The 23,270-nt window shown below is 42.7% G+C and overlaps 1 protein-coding gene across 1 annotated transcript in view; it reads right to left on the bottom strand.

Annotated features, from left to right (window-relative positions):
* Positions 1-6,653, bottom strand: part of LOC122163297 (neuronal acetylcholine receptor subunit alpha-7) — a 37,712-nt gene extending 31,059 nt beyond the window's left edge. The window contains exons 1-2 of the mRNA XM_042824467.1: positions 6,599-6,653; positions 5,516-5,655 (exon numbers count right to left, since the gene is read on the bottom strand). Coding sequence (XP_042680401.1) covers positions 5,516-5,655; positions 6,599-6,653 — 195 coding nt within the window. The remainder of the gene's footprint in view (positions 1-5,515; positions 5,656-6,598) is intronic.
* Positions 6,654-23,270: the final 16,617 nt, after the last annotated feature.

The raw sequence follows: 23,270 nt of genomic DNA, 5'->3' as shown, positions 1-23,270 counted from the left end.
GATTTGCAGTATAAATGTATGACCATTTGGGGTAATTTCTAAAGTTTCATATTCTAACATCAGGGGAGGGAATTCCCATTGATGTTTCTCTTAACTCCACTAACTTAGAGCAAACATGAATGTCTTGGAAAAATGTCATTCTAGGCACAGCATGAATACCTTCTCAATCACTGCATTTGTTTTTCTGTGCTAGTCCTTGTTGTGCAGGAACAGCACTGCTTCTGTGTGTATTCCAGTTGCTCACTGTAAACCAATATGTTTAGAATAATCTCTGATGTTATTACTGAGATGGGTATTAGAAGACAAAGCATGAATGTTAGGTGCTTGCCTCCACTCAGTGCTGAAGAAAGGGGTGGTTGTAATTGTATCCAGTGTGGAAACTGCACACTTTAGGAATCTGTTTCACAAAAATGCATATACTGAATGCTTTTTACAAAGCATAGCCTAGGTTCGTGCTCTATGCCAGCAGTGAAAGGCAGAGGCCATAGACCAGTGTTTTGTGCAGGTAGTGGAGTTTCCATCAGCTGAGGTGCAGAGAAAGTAAGTAGCTTCTCTGCATCTTGTCCTGTATTGTTTTGACAGTGTGCTGAAACTGTGACCATGACCAGCTATAATTATCCACTAATCCCCCTTCCTTTACTGCCACTAACAAATGCAGATATCCTCAGTGTTTGCTGTTAGGATTTTCTTCCCATTATTCTTGTTCTGAAATTTTGATTAGTTTTCTTAAGTCAGAGGTTTCCATACATTTTCCAATTCAGATCAGAGAAACATTTATTATGCCTATGAGTTTAATATACATTGCTTTCCTCCAAGGAGTTTTGAACCAAGATTTCAGCAAATCACGCAGGAAGTAGGCTATTTTTTTCTATTTTATCAAACTGCTTGGCATTTCTTATTTCAAGAAAATTGAAGCAAATAATTACAAAAACCAAAGGGACCACTTATTTCATCCTCTAATATTCTAATATCTCAAGTGTCCTTAAAGAGCATTTGTAGCCAGTTGGCTGTCTCCATTTTGTTTTCAGTTCAGAACAATTTAATTGTAAGGTTATTTGCAAAGGTTTAAGAGCACCAGCTTTTTATTTAGGCGTATAGGAATAAAGTGAACAGAAAGATACCTAGGATCTCTCCCTTGACTTGACACAGAAGCTTCCATTATTTGCCTTTCTGCTTCATCCCTCTGTCCTCTTGCACCTAAATTCCAACTTTCTCCCAAACTCCTTTGCTGTCCCTCTGGCCTACCAGGCATGCGGCCCCATCTCCATTCTAAGCACTCCCCACTTTCCTAGCTCTCTACTTTAATGTGTTTCAAAACTGCATTTTTCATGTGCTGCCACTGTTCCCCCCCGTAAGCAGTACTTTACATAATTCATTATGTTTGTTTGCATCCGCACTAGACAGTTCATTAGCTTAGTCTTCTACTTGACTAAACTAAGTTGGGAGCAATTTACAGATCCAGTTCTCTCATTTTGTAGTCCTGATACCCATGTGCATATAAATGTTCAATACCAATAAAAAGATCTGCAAGGATAGGGTAGAAGTACATGCTCGTTCTTGAAAGAAAAAGGTTAAACTAAAAATGTAAGGTAGGAAACCTCCACTGTACTGGGGAAGGGTTTCATGTACTCTTACCACTTTGCTAAGTCAGAGCAGAATGGCAGAGACTCAAAGTAAAGACATGAGCATCTGGGATTCAGCCTGTTCTGCAGGGCATGTTTCAGAACTGCTCTGGATGGGTCTCGCTCTCAGTTCACCTTGTATCAGCTGAAAGGCCATTAAAGTGAATATATAAACTGCAAGATAGCGTGATGTGACATGTTTTATTTCAAGCTTGTTACACCAGTAATTGTTATTGCAAATAGCTGTCATTCCCAGCAGTGTTTGCTTTTTGTTGACAATGAAGAAAACTCATTTGTTTTATAGTGTGAAGCTTAATTTACTTCATGGATGGTTTCTTTCTTTGCCTGTCAATCCCAGATCTCAGAGAAATAAATGCAGTCAGATTTATAGCAAGCAGAATGAGCTGTAACTAAACTGCCAGGACAAAAACAGCAGCTTCTTAGTGATAATGAAGGGGAGTTTTTGGAAGGCATGGAGGATCAAAAACTCCTTCTGAAGCACATTAGCTGTGACTGCCAGTCATGGAGTGTACCCAGATTGGCCAGTGATCTGTGGGTATTTGCTCTTCAGTTCTGCTTTTTTATTATTAAATTGGACAACTCCAGAAGTTCTAACTCTGAAGATGACCATCTGCTGGCCTTTGGCCATTTGTCTGTCCAACAGCCATCCCCCTCATATGGTACAAGGACACAGTTATACCTGTGTGAGGAGCATGGGGAAGAGAAAGCCCCATTCTTTAACAGATGTAGAATTGCAAGGGAAACCCTTATGGTAGAGATTCTATTCTTGGAAGAAGTCTCCAGGGTGCTCAGCTAATCCCATTCAGGACTCTTTCACCAATGATTTAAGGAGGACTTCTGTAACCTGTGTCAGCAGCAGGAGGATTTGTCTACACAACAAACATTTCCCAAGGTAGTTAATATTCTAAAAGATGTTTAACGTGTTCAGGCCAAATAGATCTATACAGAATCAGAGCTGCTCTAAAAGTAATACCTCCTATTTTATTATGTTGGCCCACGATGTCAGAGGCAAATATTGGTGGTATGGCAGTAGAAGTTGAACCTTCCCACCAATATTCCATTACATGCTGCTGCGACAGGTGGCAGCAGAGGAGCAGTCTGACAGAATGGTGTCTGACAGAAGTGTGGATGAAGCAAAGGGGTGCAGTTGAATTTCTTCATGTGGAAAAAATGGCACCCATTAACATTCATCTATATCTGTTGAACATTTATGGAGACCAAAGAGTGGATGTGAGCCCAGTGAGGTGGTGGTTGGTGCATTTTGGTAGTGCTCACAGTGACAGTGGGACACTGATGCTGGTGTAGATTTTTTTACAAGTGTGGCATGCATGGTCTTGTTCATTGGTGGAGAAAATGCATAGCTAATGGTGGTCCTATGTTGAACAAGAGTGTTTGGCAGCTGAGAATTTGCTCTATCAAACAGTATGATTGTGCTCTTTGTACTGGTTGTAGTTTCCCTGGAAATAAATAGGAGGCATTATTTTCAGAGTAACTTATGTATCTAGCAGTGCTAACAGTAACAAATTCAAACAGCAGAAACCCCAAAGCATCCAAGTTTTTTTCTTGACTATCAAAGCAAACCAAGCACCGGATAAATGTTTCCTGAACACACAGTTGTACAGAATCCTTTGAAGCAGACCTCACAGGCCTGTACCAGAGCAGAAAGTCCTCCAGCAGCTGGAGGCTGATCCCCAGAGGGAGCTGCAGGAGAAGGCAGTGCTAAGCAGTGTGTTTGTAGTTGGAATGGGGTTTTATTGAATCCTGGTGTAAAATCCAGTTGAAACACCATGGTCATGATTTCTGCAGGAGTACATCAAAATATGTTTTAAGTGCTAAGTTAGAATAGGCCTTCAAAGTGGATAAGCTTTCCTGGATATTCTAGCCTATTACTGCCAAAGATGAAAATCTAATTAAAACCAGGCAGATAGGAAAGCACAGCCACAACTGGAGACTCCATCCAGCAGGAGCTCCTGCAAAGGCTTCTACAGGGCCTTTTACTGCATCGAGCTGGGTGGGAGTTAAAACCATACAGACAGGTCATATGGGTCCTGGGGGGCCTCAAGGATACTTGTGCCCTGACCTCATTCTTCCTGCCATACATGGCGAGAGGTGTGAGCCAGCAGGAACAGCTGCAGCAGAAGTCCAAACAGCGACTTTCAGGCATTTAGGCCTCTGAAGCACCGTCTGTCCCATGCTGCTGCTCTTCCCGTTCCCTTCAGCTTGCCTTGCCTGCTGCTCTCTGCCAGGCCTCCAACACCCACTGCCATTCACATCCCGCTGTTTGCTTTTACTTTGCGTGACCTAAAGGCATCTGATTAGAAGATGAATCAAGAAATTAATGTATCGCTTGTTAACACAGTACCATTTATTGGTTTTGTGCTTTTGCTCATTTTCTTGCTTACTGGTCTGTTGTGACTCTTGGTGTCCAGATTCACCTAGTACTGCATCTACAGTGTTCAATGTGAAGAAATCCACTTCCTTCAGAATCATTAAGCTCACCCATAATAAGCATTGTTAACAACAAAAGCGTGCCCACCAACAGGTAATGTGATGCTCCTGTCACTGCATGAACCACTGGTACAGGCTCTTCTCTCATGTCCAAGTTTGGGTCAGATAACCATCGAGCTGTGCACTGCTGGCTCCCAGGTGTCCATGCAGTATAGCCATAGCCAGTGTGAGCCTGTCTGCCAGTACCTCTGGCAATTGTTGTGCTCTGCACAACACATTCGTCTCTTGCCCTCATTCAGAGAAGCACGCTCCACACTGCTCTGTTGGCTGGCTGGTATTGCACATACTGTCTCAGCTGCTGCAGGCAGGCTATAAGTGATGTGTTTGCCTGCAGGCCTCAGTGGTACTCACTGGTTACAATCACCTACTCTCACTTCAGCAAGTAGTAAATATCACACTTGAAAAACATTCCCTAGTTTTCATCCTACGTCTAATAACTCTACAAGTTGCAAAAATGTTTATAGAAACTGTGAGAATTTAAAGCTGTAGAGTTCTATACGTGTGCTGACCTTTAGATACTACACGAACAATGCCTGGATCTTGGCAACCAGCAGCCTGTAAGGGAACTGAATGCAGGCCGCTTGTCATGAATAATCCCATCCTTTTCCTGAATTGTGTGGTGCCTTGGACTTTAAGCATCTAATAGAAAGAAGATGGAATTTGGAGGGAAACTATTAGTTTAAAGTAATTATCTTCTTTACTAGTGGTCAGAGCTGGCTGAATTCAGTACAGCTGTAAACTTGCTTACATGTACAGTTTGACTTCAGTGCAGCTGTGACAGAATAAAGCTGAAATTACTCATAATGGAAACCAAAAGATCCTGCCTGGCAGGTGCTGCACAAGAACGTCCATCACTATACTAACTAACTGTGGCTATAAATAAAGCAGATAAAAACTAAGTAGATAAAATTTAAAAACCTTTAAAAAGTCTAAAGAAGATTAGAAACAATATAATTTAGATTTTGGACTGAACATCCTCTTCCTTCTCACTGCTCTCCCATTCTCAGATAAGCAGCTCTTCAATAACCACCAGCAATCACTGCCTTTGTTGCTGCATATTCCCCCATGGGCTGAACTTGATGATTTAAGTACAGTTAAGGATTCAAAAGGCAAAGTCTAATAAAGTTTCATTTATGTATTTAATACTGGTAAGAGCTGAAGGAAGAAGAAAAGCTTTACTGTTGAATTTAAATTTACGTTTTTCTTTTTTTCCTTTTTTAAAGGCAAAATTTGGCATTGCATCTTCAATTACGTGTGCTTTCCAGGGTCTTGCAGGCTTCCTTTCCCACTACATATCTCCATCCTGGGAAAGGAAAAAATCCATCATCTTAAATAAATAGATTCCTGTAAGGTTACAGACTCACCACATCCATGATCTGCATGAGGCTGAGAGTGAAATAGACAGTGAGTGGCTGGGAGTCATTCGCAACTGGTCGTTCCAGAGGGTTGTAGTTCTTCAGAAGCTCCTTGTACAGCTTCCTTTGGAACTCTCCTTGCAGGGACTCTTTGGGCATAGGAAGAGAGAAATCATTAGGATTCTGCATTGGAAAGTAAGGCTCAGACATATGTTCTTTTCATCCTACCAGATATTATGTAGCTATTATTACTTTACATGCTGCATTCTTGGAAAAACAATTCATGTAGTTCATCAGTTGCAATGGCAAAATGTTTTGCCAAATGCATTACCGCTCTTTTCACCCCAAAGGGGATTTCCTTTCTTGGCTGTCCAGCAATGGTAAACTTGAAATGGCAGTGACCCTTTGTCATCACACGCACTCTTTGGTCGGGCAGAGGAGTGATGAGGAGGCAGTGCAGTGCATTTTGGCACCTGTCCTGGCACACACATAACCAGGGGGCCACAGCACAGGTGTGGCAGGGAACACCAACCAGACAGCGGAAGAAAAATGGCTCCTGGCGAGGACTGAGCCGCGCACCCCGACTGCTTCGAACTGAGAACTCTTTGGGCGAGTACTCTGCTCTGTTCTCTGTGCAGTCAGCTATCAGCAAAGCGTGGGTACTGGATCCCTGGCAGGGATGATAGGTGCTACATTAATGTACGTGATAATATTCGGGGATTTCTGTCCTATCGAATCCAGGGAGGATCTTTATTCTGCCATTTTCTATGGAGGGAGAAGGAGCTCCGCACGGATGGAGCAGAGCAGACCGGGCACAGAGGCAGTTTCGGGAGGAAAGGAAATCTGGGTCAGAGAGGAACAGGTCCTCTAACGTGCCCGCTCCCGTCCCCACTCCAGACAGTTTCCTCTCATTTTCGGTCCCGAACTTCCCCTGTAAAGCAGTAACAGTGCCCTGGGGGAGTTTGTCCGGCCATCTCCCCGCTCCGTCCCTCTCCCCGGTCCGCTCCCGGCAGCGCGGGGCCGCTGCGCAGCGAGGTGCCTCCAGCCGCCGCGCCCGCTCCCGTGCCCGGCCGTGCCCGCGGCCCCACTCACCGCGCACGAGCCCCGCCGCCGCCAGCAGCCAAAGCATCAGCGCCCGGAGGCCCATTCCGGGAGCCCGGCAGCAGCGGAGCCGGGAGCCTCCGTCGCCGCCGCGGACCTCTCGTCGTCCGGCCCCCTCCTGCGCCCGCGCGGGGCTCTCCCTGCGGTGCCGGCTCCTGCGGAGCCCGGTGCCGCCCGCCGCCGGGGTACGGCCGCCCTGCTGTGCTCGGCGCCGGCCGGAACGGGAGCGGAGCCGCTAGCGGGAGGTTACCGCGGGCGGAGCGGCGTGGCGCGGCGAGCTCCGGCGTTATAGAGACCGGAGCGGGAGCCCCCTCCCCGTGGAAGCACGCCCGCGGCCCCGGCAGCCCGCCCCGCCCCGCCCCGGGCTGCCCCCGAGCGCTGCCCGCCCGCGCCGCCCGCAGCGGGAACGGCGGAGGCACAGCGGCGGGGCCGGGGACGGCGGGCAGCCAGCCCTGCCTCACGGCCCGGGCAGCCGCGAGCGGCGGGAGCCGGGTCCCCGGGGCCGCCCTCCCTGCTTACTCCCTCCTCATCCCGGGGGCTCGGTCTTTCTCCCGCGCAGCGCCATCGATGGCAGCTGTCGTTGTGGAAAGCGGCCCCGAGGGCAGCAAGTGACCTGGGCAGGAGAGCACCTGTCCGTGCTGAGTGAAACAGCGGCAAGGAAACAGTGTGAGGCTCCAGGTGGGAATTCGGCTTTGCTGAGGTCTTGGAAAGGAAGGAGGTGGGCAAAACGATGTCCTCTCCCAGAGCACGCATGGCTGCTCAATCCTCAGCAGAGGTGCAGGGCCGTGGGGTCAGGTGTGCAATGGTTTGTCCATTTACAGAAAAAATAACCTGTGCTGAGAAGTGCTGCGTTTAGCACTTGACAAACAGGGAACTGAGTGAAATGATGCCAGAATTCCTGCCTGGTGTAGGTGCACCTTGCAAGCTGGAAAGCAGGCCCAGAAAATTCAGAGCATTTTGGTGATCATCAGGTTCCTGTTTGCAATTGACATTTGTGACACTGTGTGTAGGTGGTCAGCCCAAATCCCTGAATCCCCAACCTTCAGCTGCTGCGTTAAACGAAGATCCAGGCAGCACAGAAGGGAGGATGCCACTGAAGAGCCTCCCCTCTGCAAGAGATAACAAAATGTTTGTTCTTCCAGTCACCCAGCAAACAGCAGGCGATTAGCCCATGTTCATTCCTAGATTTTAAAGTCCAGGTAATTTGTTTTGTGTTAAGCACTGATCTAACTTATGGAGGCATTGTTCAAATGTTTTTACATGTTGAGCTCAGGACCAGATGAACGGAGACAACCTGAACAGCACAGCATATGCATGCATTGGTCATACAGGCACTTATATATGGCACAGTGGAACCATGCCCCTTTGGTATGAGCCAACCTGAAAATCAGCAACAGTAATTCTCCTACAGACCAGCTCACGCAGGAACATACCCTGATAGAATTCTCAGGTGCTTTGGAATTGTCTAGGTTGAGTTTTATTTCAGTTTATTTTAGTTTTCAGGGTGGTTTTTTTGTTTGTTTGTTTTCTGTGCGATGTTGACCTTCTTGGAACAGCTAGCAAAGAGGAGGAATGTGTTGCTAGGAGCTCCATGTTCCTGTCTGAGCAGCCAAGTGTCATCCATTTTTAATGAAACCCTTACCTGGCAGTGCTCTGAGCACCTGGCTTTTACCTCTTCTTGTTTTGGAAGGGAACTCCCTTCCTCTTCCTCCTGTTATCCACTGCTGTAACAGCACAGATACCTCAGATTATTTCTAGATGGACAGTCAACAGCAGAATTGTTCAGACAGCAAATTTGGAGAGGAAATGTACAGTTCGAGGCTGACCTCTGCTGTTGGCTCATTTTGCTCTGCACATTGTTTTGTTGATGGCTGCCTCTCCCCAGCCGCTGAAGGCAGGATCACAGTGAAAGCACTGAGAAGCTTGCACAGCCCAGGGTCCTCAGGAGCCCTTCTCTTTAAGCCACATTAGCCCCCATCTCCAGACTTGCTTGCACCAGACCTCTGCATCTCCTTGCTTCTTTGTTCCTTCTAGGCCACACAGCCCAGAGGAGGTGGACTTGCTGCCTCACAGAGCTGCTGTGTTTGCGCACCAGTGCTTCCAGGAGTGTCCATATTGTACAGCAACTGGGAATGCAGAGTGGAAGTACTCAGAGCCGTACTGCTAAGGTTGCCTCTTTACTCCTGCACCTCACTGGCCAGAAACTCATATTCAGAATGATGTCTTCTGAATTATTACCTGTTTAACAATAGGAAATCTATCAGACTTTAGTAGCCTTGCATAAAATACTCAATAATCTGTGGCCAGCAGAGGCTCTGTCCTCGGCCTCCAGCTCCCACCAGAGATAGAGTCCCATTCCTCCTAAGCTTTAATTCTTCTTTGTGTTTGCATCATCCAACCAGGTGATTTGGAGAGAGCCATCACCTCACCTCAGATAAAGCTTTTCTAGATGCAATGATGAGTGCAAATTCATCTCACAATTGCAGGTTGTAAAAACTGCTGTGGGACTGCCACTACTTCAGGGTGTTTGCCTGAATATGGACAAGCCATATTAACAGTTCATTTGCCATGCATGTTGGACATAATTATACAAGGCAATCTGTCTTGTATCTGTATTGCTTGTGAATATCCAATATATTCACAGAGACAACAGTATGCACAGATCATACATCTTCACAGGAAGGTCAGGTATAAGAAAATGCTTGTGGTGATTGCATTTACCTAATGTCAGTGTGCTGCTTTTTGTTCCTTTATCTAGTAAGCAAAGAAGTGCATGCATCTTGTGCAGAAGGCGCACATCCTCACTCGGGTATTATTTCAGGAGTCTGAGTGAGGCACAAAGCAATCGCAGAAACACATTGGCATTTTGAGTTTGTGACAATAGAAAAATAAGATATTTCCCAGTTTTATTTATAAGGCTGATCTAGGACATTGGTAAGTTAAAAGAACCGGGGACTGAAGCTCATTAAGAGTGACTCATGTGGTCATTACAAGATGTTGCAGGGACTGTAATATTCCCCAGTGTGAGGAATAGCCTTGTTTTCTGTCTGCACTGGTTACAGGCAAGCAGGCAAAAGCATTCAGCTGCCTCATGTGATGGAAGATGGTAAGACAGCCCTGAGCTTCGGCTGGGAGAAGTGACCATCTCATACACAATCTGAAAGCGCCTGCAGTGCTTTCTGACTTTGATCTAATATTGTGAAACTGCATGGACCCAGGGCTTCCATGGGCAAAAAAATCTGCTTCTCCTTCTTTTAGGGAAGAAGGTAGACTGGGCAAGGATTTCAATTGGAACTTCCAGCAACTGTTAGATGAGACATGCCTACATTAATTTTAATGTTCTCAAATTAAACTAATTACCTCTTTGATTGTTGCCTTTATTTTTGGATTTTTATGTAGTGTTAGTAAAGGAGTCTCATGTTACTAGTTACTCCCTCTTGTTTATTTTTCACAAGTAATAGTCTCAATGGTGGGGAATGTATCTGTGATGACTTTGATTTTCTTCTGTGCCTTGAAAAAATGGCCTGAATTCTTTGCCAAGATGTAGCAGATAGCTTTGGTGATGACTTTTCCACTGAAGGACAAATTAGTGCTTTGAAATCTGGTTATTTTTATAACTGAACTTATTTTGTATACATCCACTCTCAAACAGAAGTTCATGAAGGTTATCTCTTACTAATTTCTTAGCTCCTGCAGCAATATGTGATCTCCAGAAAACAGTACATTCCCCAAATTGCTTTTTGGTTGGAAAAGATAAAAAAAGGGCACAAACTGTTCTGTTGTTAAGAACAACAGAGCTTCTGCACCCCTACTTTGCAAAAAGCAACAACTGAGAGAGTTGCTGTAATTCATGTGCTCTTACGTGAAGAACAACAACTCGTAAAATTTGCCTAATGAATTTGTGTAACTAATGAGTGGTGCCCATGGCCATTTCTATAATGCCAACATTATAGAATGTTCCAGATTTCATCCTCATCCCTCACTTCTGTTAGCATACACATACATTAGTGTATGAGTATAGCAATTAAACAGCAGTGGGAGCAACACTGTGGAAATGTGTGAGAAGAAAACGTAGACTCTTCTGGTAGCTGGAGCTAAGGCTGAGTAATATGGCTGCTCCTGCGGCGGAGGGGCAGGAGGCACACCGAGGGCTGCTGGGCCTTCTCAGCATTGCTACCCTGCCCTGCTTTTTCCTGCTGAGAGCTCTCACCGATTTTCATTTCTGCCGTGCTTAGCACATTTCCACTTTGGTTCTGTAACAGGAATGACTTGTTCCTCCCTGCTTCGCCTCTGCCATTTTCAGTCCCTTTGAGTCATTCTGCAGTCCCTGGGCCTGGCCCTCATTTCTCACTGACGCGGAGTTCACAGCTGCACACAGTCCCTTTGCCGTCTTTTTGCATGAGTGTGAACAACTGAAAGTTGGCAAAATTGATTTTCTTCACCCTGGTTAATTTTAAATAACTTCATAATGTAGGGTTCGCAGAAGCTAATTAAAGTTGACAAGAAATCTGCATGTTAGGCCTGCGGCTTTAACAGCTCCTCATCTAAAAGCATCTGAAAATCAACCTTATTTATCTTATCCTAAAGCAACGCACTGCAAATTTCTCTTTGCTGAAAAAATTGCCATCTGGTAAAATTTAAATAACACGAATTCCACAAAAGAGGGTGGTTTTATCTGCAAAGACCATACTAATGGGGCTTTAACCACAAAGCTAAGCTCTAATCCTTTCAAAGATGGAAATGCTTGAACAATTATATTTTTTCCAGGCAGTAATGTTAAGTAATGTTGTTCCAGAACTGGGAACATATTTGTTTAAACTGTGGTGATGTGGATGAGGCAGGGGATAGGAAACAGACTAGTCTTGGGAAGTCACGTTTCTACAGATGGGGTTTCTAAAACAAAAAGTAATCCGGATGTTCTCTTCTGCTAAAGAATGCTGACTTTTTCCTTTAGAACACTAAGGCTTATGTGTAGGTTTGTCACTTAAATATGTTTTTAATAGGGGTGAGGGGAGAAAGAATTTCTTATTATTCAGGTCTCTGCATTCTGTCCTGGAATGCATGGACTGCAAATTTGCATGTGTAGTTTGTACGTTGTAAAAAACAGCATTCCCCAGTACATCTCCCAGCTTCTCCCACAAGTCTTGGAATCACCCTTAAAGTAAATCAGCCTGGTACATGTATGATGATTTTAATTAATCACTGCTGGAGTTGCAGTTGATATTCTTTAAGCATTTAGAACAGACATCGTATTTCATATATCCTATATATATCTTATATTGTAAATGAGGTTGTGTCCTTTCTCTGTAATTGCATCCTTTGCAGCCCAGCACACTCCTACAAAGGGACAAATGGCACAGCAGTTCATAGAGGCTGCAGCAGTGCTCATCCCGCACGGCTCGATGCAGCGGCTGCCTGCCATGCTGCAGTGCTAGGTGCTCATCGCCTCCAAGTGGGGACAGCTTCACCTCTTGCAAAGGACAGCATTCAGAGAATGGAAAGTAAAAATGAGTAATTTCTATTTGGATCCTTCAGAGGCAGGGAGATTTTCAAAGGGTGATTCCTTATGGGACTAGGAGGAATTCTTGAGCCACTTTCAGATAGTTTTGCTGATGAGGACAGACCTGTGGCTGCGACAGCAGCTGATGAGCATCACCACCATTGTGTTTTCTTAAGTAATTAATGAGTCTCAGCAATTAGTCTGTTTTTCTGGTCATCTGGACAGTTGTGAGTCTGAAGATCAAGTGACAGCTTAGACAGTTATGTTTGCAGGATGGCAGGTTGTCACAGCACACCCAAATGAGGACATGTGACTCTGAAATAAAAATTCATTAGGTACCAGAAGACCACATTTAACAGTACCTTTCTTCAGTGGGAAAAGGGAGACCCCTAAGCAAAGCACATGCTTTCCCGAGCAGTTCCGGCTGTCAGTGTCTGCTGTTGCCTGTTTACTGCCAGGCTGAATCCTTTTCCCTGTCTTGGGCAGCTGCTTCATTCTGCCTGTCTACTTCTGCAGTCTCTTCTCTATCTTTTCATTATTTGTCTTAATTCATGTGCTAATACTTCTTGATGAAATGGCCCTGTACATGAATGCGGACATACCACAGGGAAAGAATGAGGGAAGCATTATTTAACTGGGCTTTAGGTCAAGGGCACTGAGGGTGTGAGATAGACAGCGGGTGCTGCTGTATCACTGGGAGGAGCTGGAACTCCCATAGGCATATGTTGTGATGGAAAATTCACAGCAAAAAATTCAAACCACTAGTTTGGTCCATTTTACCTCAATACAGAAATGAGGAACCCAGGCACAGTGTGTCCAAAGCACTGAGGAAGATGAGGTGTGCGTTTGCTGTGTTCAGAAGTGCAGGCTGTGTTTTTCTGAATGGACAGCACAGCAGAACCATGCTGCGGCTTCCCAAGCATGGCAAATAAAACCAGCAGAAAAGGCCTGCTGCCTCCCAGGGCTCTCAGAAACAGCCAGGCATGTAGGAGTAGTGGGTTCTTCTTCCAGCTGCACTTCTGCTGTTATTGCTTGTGACAACGTGTGGGATTTTTCCTACTCATTCCTGGTTTCAAAGAAGACTGGCCAGCCGGTCTACTCATCACACCACTCTGACTGCACAGCCAAGGACTGTCGGTGGGCGTAGTGAGTGTCAGCAGCATTCATCACGAAGCAGAAGAATGTACACAAGCAGTTCTGACTGTTGCAAATGGAAGGGGGAAGGAAAGCCCAAAGTGCTGGATATGGGCTCCCTGTGCTCAGCTCCAGCTGTTAGCCCCTTCCTGCAAAGGGAGGAGGCCTTGTGTCTCTGCTCTTGCAGATTGGGATTCTGGCTCATACATGGCTCACATAGCGTATGGCTTGTCAGTAGTCCTGAGGGATTACTGGGGTGCATTTTGGCACATACCTGGAAAATAAATATACCACACAGCATGCAGTTGGAATGAGCCAGATGGAAATAACAGAGCAACTGATGTTTCTGATCTGGCAAGAGGTGTGTGCAGTTTGGGGTGAGATCCCCTCAGAATCCCTGGAGTGCTACCGGCAGATTTCAGACGTATATAAGATTCAGTTGGTATGTTTTGCAAAGCACATACATTTATTTTAAGCACATGTTTGGGACTCATTTATTTCCACATTGTTCAGAACATACTGAGGTGCTTGACTAAAATGAGGCTTGCTGAGCAACAAGTGCCACAGAGCTGAGCTGTGGCCAGAGAGGGAAAGGTGTGCTTGTGTGAATGGTGTCCTACAGTCAGATGTTGAAGTAATGCATGTAAATGGAGTCTGAAGCCTTATGAGTCTTATCTCCTCAGCAATGAAGAAACTACAGCAGGAATGACTTGATGATGGTCGCAGCACAGATACATGCAGTAACTACTTTATGAGCAAACTGTTTGGTAGCACTGAAATCAGACACGTTGACAAAGGCCTTCCTTTGATTTTAAAGTGATCATTCTTAATATAAAACTGCTCTGTTTTTCAGGGAAATCAAGAGGACTTTGTAGACAGGAGTGAATGCAAATTGCTTTCAGTGTGCTTAAATTATACGTAAAACAGCACGCTTTGTTCCTACCATTGTTATGAACAAATCTATTCAAAAACTTCCTTCTTGTATGATGGAGAGGATGAAAAAAAATGGAAAAGAGGAGAATGGGGCCGTGAATTAGAGAAAAGAATAGCTTTGTTTCTTTCAGACATTTTAATTATGTTGAAGGTGTTTTTCAACCTTGAATAAGCTTTCAGGTGTTTCCTATAGCACTAGGTTTGCAGAAGGAGTTTTAGACCACTAGTTGCTTTACTGAATAATTATAAGATACAAGATAATGACTAAAATGGATTAAAAACCTGACCTAAATTCATCTGCTGATTTGAACAACATGGTTCTTACATTCAGAGGTAACCTTGCATTCACACAGCTCTGAGTCTCTTCCTCTGCATGTCTTGCTAGAATGGATGCAAGAGGCCAAATCCATGGTTTTGTTAACAGTATTGGTACTGAATTTGACTGATTGATATATGATAAAAGGATTAGAAAAATGATCGTGGTTATTGGAGCAGGGAAATACAGCAAGATATGTAAGAGAGCTTATGGAAATCTTTCTGTTGTCATAGTTGAAGTTGATTTTTCAACCAGAGATGTTTGGATACCTGGAGTTTGTTTATTGAAACTATGCTTTCAGAGAGTTGTCTGTTATTACTACATATAGGGAGCACATTCCAAAGTAAAGCAGTGCTCCTGCTGTTGCCAATTCATGTAACTGAATCTTTGTTTTTAATTGAAGCTCTTGCTTCTAATAAGTCCTCTGGGAGGCCTAAACAAAAATTCTGTGGATCTCTTTAACGGCTGCAATTCAAGGCTATCTTTGTCACGGTCAAGACTGTTACTTTGGATTCCTGCTTAATTATGAAGATAATGCAGCGTGGCAGGTCAGAGGCAATAATGGCATTGCTATTGCCAGGCTGCATGGACAGCTTATAAGCAGCTGAGGTGGCTTGAATATTTTAATTTAATTTATCAGTTTGCTGATGCATTGTCTGAAGGAGTGATACTTGTAACCTAAATTTAAATGTATTCACACGATGATGACCCATAGACAAAATACATTGATAATAGTACAGTTTTCAAAAGCACTGCAACACATATCATACATTCTAAAGAGCTTCTGATCACCTGGGAGCTTAAGTCTTAAAGACAGCCAAAGAATTTATATGCCTAAGAGCAGGTTTTCTAAGCAGACAGCTGCATTTTATTCTTAGGAGTGTGGCTTTTAATAAATCACTTGAACATTAAAAAAAAAAAATACAGTATCTCTTGCATTAATTTTAGTGTTTAAACATAGAGTAATGAACTCATTTGAATGGGTTGATTTGAAAGTTTTGAATATCAAAGCCCAGAAATCCCCAGATAAGCATGTTGCAAGAACATTATTTCCCCACACATCTCTTGTAAAATGGGGAATCAGCTGAACGTGTCTTATATAAGCTAAGCAAAGGTGTTAGCTTACTGCTGAGCACGTTGGGGTATTCTGTGACACAGGTCTGGTAACTGCCTTGTCAGCATCATCTCCGTTTGGTTGGTTCACTGAGCAGCAGATTGGCAGTAATACATTTTTCTTTACCGTTGACTCTGAAGTTGAGTCCCTCCAGGAAATCATTCATTTCTCTAATGCATTCTGAGCTGTCCTAGGTTTTCTGTGGCTTCTTTGTCTGCATATAGCAGTATCTTTGATTTATGCATTAGGTTACCAAGTCCAGCCCTAAATTGCAATGTAATTGTATCAGTTTTCTAGTTTTAGGAGGATGTTACAGGTTCAAGAAAGCAGCAGGATTTCTTTAAGGAGAAGGAAGTGTATTTGTTCTGTGAAGGTGGAGCTGCCCAGGTGATAAGAGCAGGACGCTGATAGGTTCCCACCTGAGGAAGTCTGTCTTTCAGGGTTAAGGATGGCAAAGAGAGAGATGCTCTATTAAGACCATTGACTCTATTAGAGTGGCAGCTTTTTTTATTTATTTGTTTGTTTGTTTTAATAACTGAATTGATATCTGCCTAGTTAATACAGCTTACCTTGAGGGAAAGGTTAGATGAATTTTGGATGAGATTTTAATATGACGTTTGCTTTGTTAAGAAAATGAATGTTTGTAGATTTGCTATTCTGTGATTTGTGTTGTTGCTTTTTAATAAAGTCTGTAAGTTTGTAGAGCATCTTATTGTTGGTGCTGGCATGTATTCAGGTTAATCATGTGAGAAAGATACTTCTGTAATTCAGAACCCAGTGAGGGATTTTCAGATAACTTCCATTCATTTATTTTTTTTTCAATAGGGACTGCATAGCTCATGAGAAAAGCAGGAAAGCAATAGATTGACTGATGCAGATGAAACACAAAGCAAGATGAAAGAAGACGACAGGCGAGTAAGTTCTCAATTCTTTCTTTGACCATCTTGCAAACTTGACATGTGATTCTGGAGAGCTTTCTTGTGGAAAAGTTCCATTGAATTCAAACAAGGTAAGATTTAAAGCTAGTATAGTGAAATACTCTATAGAGCTCTGCTTCTGGATTTCCTCTTTCCTGGGTCTGCAAAGCATAACTCCATCTTCTTAGTTGTGCCTTGAGCTATATAACTTAACTAATGGATTACAAGTTTAATGACTAACCTAACGAAGGGGCCTGGGCTCATGGGAGGCTGCAGTACTAGCCATGCAAGGTTTCCAGTCTGAGTCAGGTGCCTATTATATTCCTTAAAGAGAACTTGGAACGAGTTCTGTAGTGTTGTGTTAGGTATAGAGCCACCTAAGGCAAAAGGGCTAAGAAATACTGGGAATACGTATAGGGCTTAAATGTTGTTCTTCTCTCTTCTTATCTCTCCTAAAGGCACTTATGTTGTCTTTGTCTCATATACCTTACAGAAAATAATTCAGAATTCATTAGGGAAAATTAGAATGATTGTTCAAATTGATGCTTGTATTACTGGTGAAACTGAGCCTTAACTACAAGGCATATTTACACACATAATGTAAAGCCTCACCAACTGAAATACATGGTGCCGTTTCATCTAAGGGATACTTTTGTGCAAACCAAGCTTACCTTGCATGAAGCTGCATGTTTGCTTAGGTGCCGTATGTACGTATATGCATGCAAGTTTCAGAATTAACCACTGTGTGTGTCTGTGAGTAGAGATTTATACTCTACAATTTACAATTTACAATTAATGTCTGTATGGCCTTGAGCTGAAAAGCTCCCTGAGTGCCAAACCCTCTGTTCAGGTCCACTATTCTAATGCACCTTAACTTGCTTCTCTGAATGCTTTTGTAGGGAAAGACTCTTCTAAGATGAGCAGACTTGCCAATTTTCTTCATTTCTCCTTTATAACCTTTTGAATGATATTAAAGTTTCTTATTTTCCAAAATCCTGCAATTCTGGTTTTAATACCATAACATTTTGTCATCCTCACCAGATATGAAGTTACTACCTTGCTGTAATGCATATGGCTCCACTCTTTTCCCTTTTATTTGGAACTTACCTTGAATCCTCATTTGGTTCTCCGTGAACACAATGAGGGCTATTTCAGGGGCAGCGACAAGTAGGAAGAGCTCCATAATTGTCATTAACCGTATGAGTTTTTTGTCCTCTGCTTGGGTTTAAGACCTTCTGTATCAAACCACTAACTTCATATTTATGGAGTTTTCCTGATAGTTATGCGTGTCACCGCTGTTGGAGGGTCTGGTGCTTCAGACCTTCCAACAGTCCCTCCCAGACTTTCACTGCAGGCTGCAGAGGGACTCGTGCTTAGCCAAGGCTCTGTATTTTTGCCTTGGTTAATGAACGTGTCCTAACAATTGCAGTCCATCAGACGTATTTTGACTTAGCAAAATAATGTGTTTGATTTCCCTAAGCGTTTCCTGCCTGCTCAGAGCCTTTCCAAAGCTGCCAATTCATGCAGATATGCAGCCTGCATATCTTGGCTTGGCTTGGCAAGAACAGCAGTGACATCAGGTGATATAAGGGCCTTGAGGACAGAATGATGCTCAATTCCTTCCTCTCTTTTCCTCATTGTGTTTTGAATTTAATGTAGTGCTGGAGTCAGCACAGCCAGGGCAACTTAGTAAACTTAAATAATCAATTTGCCACTAGATAGTTTACAGAAACAAAGAGCACAAAGATATAAACTGTGGGTCCAAATGATCTTGAATTAGGAGATCTAGTGCCCCAGAGCCGTGCCCTGTCCCTTGATGTCAATATTCCTGGCTCTTCCTCATCTTCCTTTATTCTGGATTAAAAATTAATACAAATTAACAGTGATAACGTTATATTATCCATGTTTTTTTTTATCTTGTTAGTTCATGATAGTTGGAAACCCCAAGTGTTACCTAGTGGTTGGGTTTGTTTGTTTTTGGGTTCTTTTTGCTGCTGATGTGACAAGATACCAGGGGACCATCCCAGAGACCAACTATCACTTTTATTTTGCAATGTGAAGTGTTATACATGCAAAGAGGTAAGCAAGCAGCTTACTATATGCTGTGAGCTGCCACATTCAATTTAGTGAGATTAATCTCTGAAAGGAAAGCATGTGTGGAATTGGGTCACAGTGCTCCACATATTCAAAACTGTATAAAATACGAAGTGGTCAGTTTTCCCCCATAAGATCTCTATGAACTGAATAGGGTTTATTAATTGTAGTAGTGAACAAGTTAGCATCTACCTTTTAAGAACATGATAGTGGAATAGAATATTTAACTTCTGTTGTTTTCAGCTACCTGCATTTTGAATGCTCTACTTGGTTATACCTTCTTAGAATGTCCTGGTTTATATATTACAAAAGGTGCCCGCAACGTACTGGAAATGCAAATCTCAGACCCGGGGAGCAAAGAAAGGAGTATGGGACTACATAGGAATTAAGTGTTATGTATGCAGATGTGTATATTGTAACGTTTGTAGTTGTTGAACCCTTTACATTTTTGCAGCAAATGGAGCATCCTCTGTAGCTGCCCACAGAAGTGCCAATGCAGCAACAGCACAGGCTGTGTAGTGATGGGGAGTCCCAGCCTCAGGGTACTGCCTCACTACAGGGCTGTTCTGATTATGCATATAGATGCCAGATGTGAGTACAGATTTATTGTCTTAATGTGTTGTAGATTACTTCATTTGTGGTGTTTTGGTTTAGGCCTCACCTCTTCACGTATTAATTTCCTGAAGACTTCTGTCAGGACCCACATGGGCAGGAACAGGCAGGTGCTGATATGCTTGTAGTGCTTGAAACTGCAGGAAAAGCCAGAGTGAAGTACTAAATCAGCTCAGTATAAATTGCTGTTGGAATTGTACAGATTTAGCATCTTTTTCTCAGTCTCTGAAGGAGCCTCAATCTCCTTTCCTTGTTTTCATACGCGTTCATTCTTTCAAATGCAGCATACAGTGTCTGACTGCACAAGTTCTGCAGCCTAACCAAACCTGACTCTAATCTCTCTTCAGCAAGCTGGCTGGGTTCCAGATGTCTCTCATGGCTTTGCTATAGGCTTTCTGTGTTGTGGCAATTACAGTTTTGATTTTCTTCTTGAAACCAGATCTTGGTTTGGCATGCATCAGTGATGCTGCACTGAACTCAAAATACTTTTTTTCTTTCTTTTTTTTTTTTTTTTTTTTTCTTCACTGATCTCTGCCAGCAAAAGTTACAGCTCTCTCAAGTATTTCTGCACTGTTAAGGCTATTCCAATATTATTATATTGAGATTATTCTTGCATGGATTTGAGAACAGCATTTTGCACTAGGCCCAGAACATCATCTGCTAGCAACTGTTTGGATTACCCTGTGGTCCTCGTGCCAAGCCCCTCTCAGGAGGGGAGGCAGTGCTGGGATAAGAACCCTGCATGCCAGCAGCTGCTCCTGAAATGACCTGTTTGAAATGCATGTTGATCTTTGAGCTTTGTATGATTTTTAAGATCCTGTATTTGAGAAGAACTGCCAGTAAATTTCATCTGGTTTTACCTTACCTTTTAATGCAGTGTGTTGACTTAAGTTTTGCTGACAGAAATGATAGCAAAGGACCTTGGTTTCCACTTGGTGTTCCTTGCACGGTCTAAAGGATCACACCAATCTCCCTCAGAATTCTAGTTAATGAAATGTCAGTCTGTACTGAAACTTCAGAAGGTTCCAAATGTCTTTTTTCAGTTGTCCAAATGAGTAGTAATTTGTAAACTGAGGTGAGCCTGCAAGCTGTGATATTGTTAGGGAAATAAAAGTAAAGCCAGCACTTTTCTTTACTTGACAGGAGTAATGGTGACACCCAGTGGCCTGTTTAATAGAGGAGTTGCTGAATTTCTTTGCGTTTATTTGAAATTGCCTCTAGATTTCTTATGCCACAGAGAAGGTCACAGGAGAAACACCTTCTCTATGCGTAGGAGGACTTCATCCATTTTTCATGTTTCTTACTAGACACTTCTGTAATTGGAACGTGTGTCTTCTGAGCACTTTAATTTGAAGATAAGGAGAGCATTCTCTGTTGCTGACTGCCAACAGAAAAATGTAGAAACTGAGACAAGGTTGGTTTGGTTTGACTTGGTGTAATGTGTGCTGCTGTATGTTTTCTTTCACACTGTTTTTCCTCTAATGTCAAAACTGTGTCCACTGAATTGCATCACTATTGGATTACTATCAGTGATGTCAAACTGCACTACATAAACAACTGGGCGTTGAATTCAAGATCATCTCTTTAAATTTTATTTGCATTGCTAACTTGCCTAATGAGTGTAAATAACACAATTATTCTGTCACTATTGACAGTTCATTTTCCAGTAACTTCTGGATGCACGGTGCTGTAGTTTTGCTGTGGTATCACATGAGGAAGAGGCATGTACTCCAGTTAGAAGGATTTTCATGAGGTTACCCACAGATGCTTTGTCATGTCACTCAGACTGAATCCTGTGGTCTGCAGACTGCAAGTGCTTAAAGCTTTGTGTGAGCTGAGGAGCTGACAAAACTACGTTTTTTATCTCACGAGAGGAACTGGTCTGCTTTAGTCTGGCCCCTACAACTTCCATAGCAGTGATGTTATGGGATAGGGCATAGATAGCTGGTGGGTTCTGCAACAGTAAATGTGAAGTCCCTCTGCTCAGCAAGAGTTCTTCCATTCATTCTGTAAAGCACCAGCTCTTTTTGCTGTATTAGGAAGGGTTCTGCTTTGGATTTGCTTTGGCATTTGGGTTGATTTGGTTTTAAGAATAGTCAGAGCTGAATCCTATATGTTCAAGTATGGTAGCAAATGCTCCCTAAAATGCAAATCAAAAGTGCTGGTATCACTTGATCATTTTCTTCTATCTCACCTAAGCTTACAAATGATATCTCTTAGAACTTTGGGATTTGTTGGCTCACTGTGTGCTCTATTTATACTTGCTTTCAGCTACACTGTTATCAGTATTTTTAATGGTGACTTCTGAAAAATGGTGAAGAGAAAGGAAGAAGGAGAAAGTAATCTGATTTCAGAAACATTCTTGGAAATGCAGGTCTTGCATTTCAATCACAAAGATATTTCATCATTTAAAGTTGTACTTTGCAGCAGTTCCTACCTGCTCTCTTAATCTCATGCTGCTGGAAGCTGTTATACTGATGTGATATTTGGCTTTAGATTTATAGAATGGGGACACCCTACAATAGCATAGTTTTGAGTTGAAGACACCCCTGAAATTTCTGCTTCTGTAAAATCTTCCATAAGGAGAACTCAGCCTAGAAGAATGTAGTTGTTCTACCTGCCTCCTGTGCTCTGTGTGCTCCAGAAAGGAGTGAATGAGGTAAGAATTGCTGTCTGAGCTCCTCTATTGAGCTCAGGGAGTTTTTTTGAGAGGGGAATTTTCCTTCAGGGACCAGAGGTGGACCTGCTGATCCAAATTTGCATGCTGGCTTGGAAGGGCTTAGCAGATCTTTGGGTTTTCTGGTTTTTCTTATTCTTTGTTCAAAGGCCATGTATCCCCTAGGAAAAAATGTTGCACGCCTTTGTACCATCATTGAATTTCTATTAAATGAAAGGCCAGGGAGGGACTAAAGATCTGCTTCACTGTATGATGACTTTTGATATTGCTTAAGCTTTATAGTAAGCACAAACTGTGAAGACCCTCCAGTCTTGTCCTGCAATTCAGGCAATAATGGCATCATAGCCAAGCATGTGGAACAAAACCAATCTCCAGCATAACATATTGGAGTTCATCGAAGGAGCAGGAGTTAAGGAGTTTTCCCTGCAGGGTCATAGCGATTCAATATAACCTTGAATCACACAACATTTTATAAGAGAAACATTTTATTAAATTCATATATAACTGTTTATCTGTTTCCCTTTATGCCTTTCTTTTCTGTGTATTGTACAATACTCTCTAGGGTATTTGCAGCTACAGAAGAAAAAGTGTTGAGTTTTTGTTCCATCTCTTCAGGGTTTTTGTTAATTTTACAGAACACCAGAGATAGCACTGCCATTGCACCTGGCTAAATATTTAAGAACAGAGAAGAATACATGAAGAAAGAATTAATTTTTAGACAATTCCCAAGACACCTCTGTGAGAATTTCACTGTCTTCCTTTAGTGAACAGGGCTTCTCTTTTAGTTGCCATTGTAAATATACTTCACAGTACATGGCTGGTATAGAACAGGAATAACAGAGGCAGTGTGGTTATCGGAGAGCACTAGAAGTCAGAGCTGCAAAAATTTCAGGTACCTTTGCATTAAAATACTTCTAACTACATAGGAAGTGGATACAAATTTTGGCAGTAATCTTGTAAAGATTAGTGTGTGTTTTCTTGATTATTATTTTTTTTCCCACCGTATACTGTCCTAGTGAAGGCAATGGGAATGTTTTTAGAGCCTTTCTTTATTTTACTATGGTAAGTTTGTGGGCCATAGATTACTCCATAGAAGTGGAGGAACACTTGCCACAGGTTGTCCAACTAAGAGTCTAGTTTTGCAGCATTAGCCAGAAAAAAGATCAGTCTACAAAGACAGTGGAAAGACATCCTATCAATTTGTATAAGTTAGCAGTAATGCTTGTATAAACGAATAGCATTTTTGTATATGAATTACTGTGACCTGTACAAGTTAATAGGATGCCAGATGAAGCCTTTTGTGAGTGCTTAATGCTACATGATTTGAAAAGATAAGGAAAATGAAGTTGTGGCTGATAATATCAAA

This window comes from Centrocercus urophasianus, unplaced genomic scaffold (genome assembly GCF_019232065.1).
Source record: "Centrocercus urophasianus isolate 14NV4802_14NV808 unplaced genomic scaffold, USGS_Curo_1.0 seq_23, whole genome shotgun sequence".
NCBI classification, from domain to species: domain Eukaryota; kingdom Metazoa; phylum Chordata; class Aves; order Galliformes; family Phasianidae; genus Centrocercus; species Centrocercus urophasianus.
This window is presented reverse-complemented; position numbering and strand designations above follow the sequence as displayed.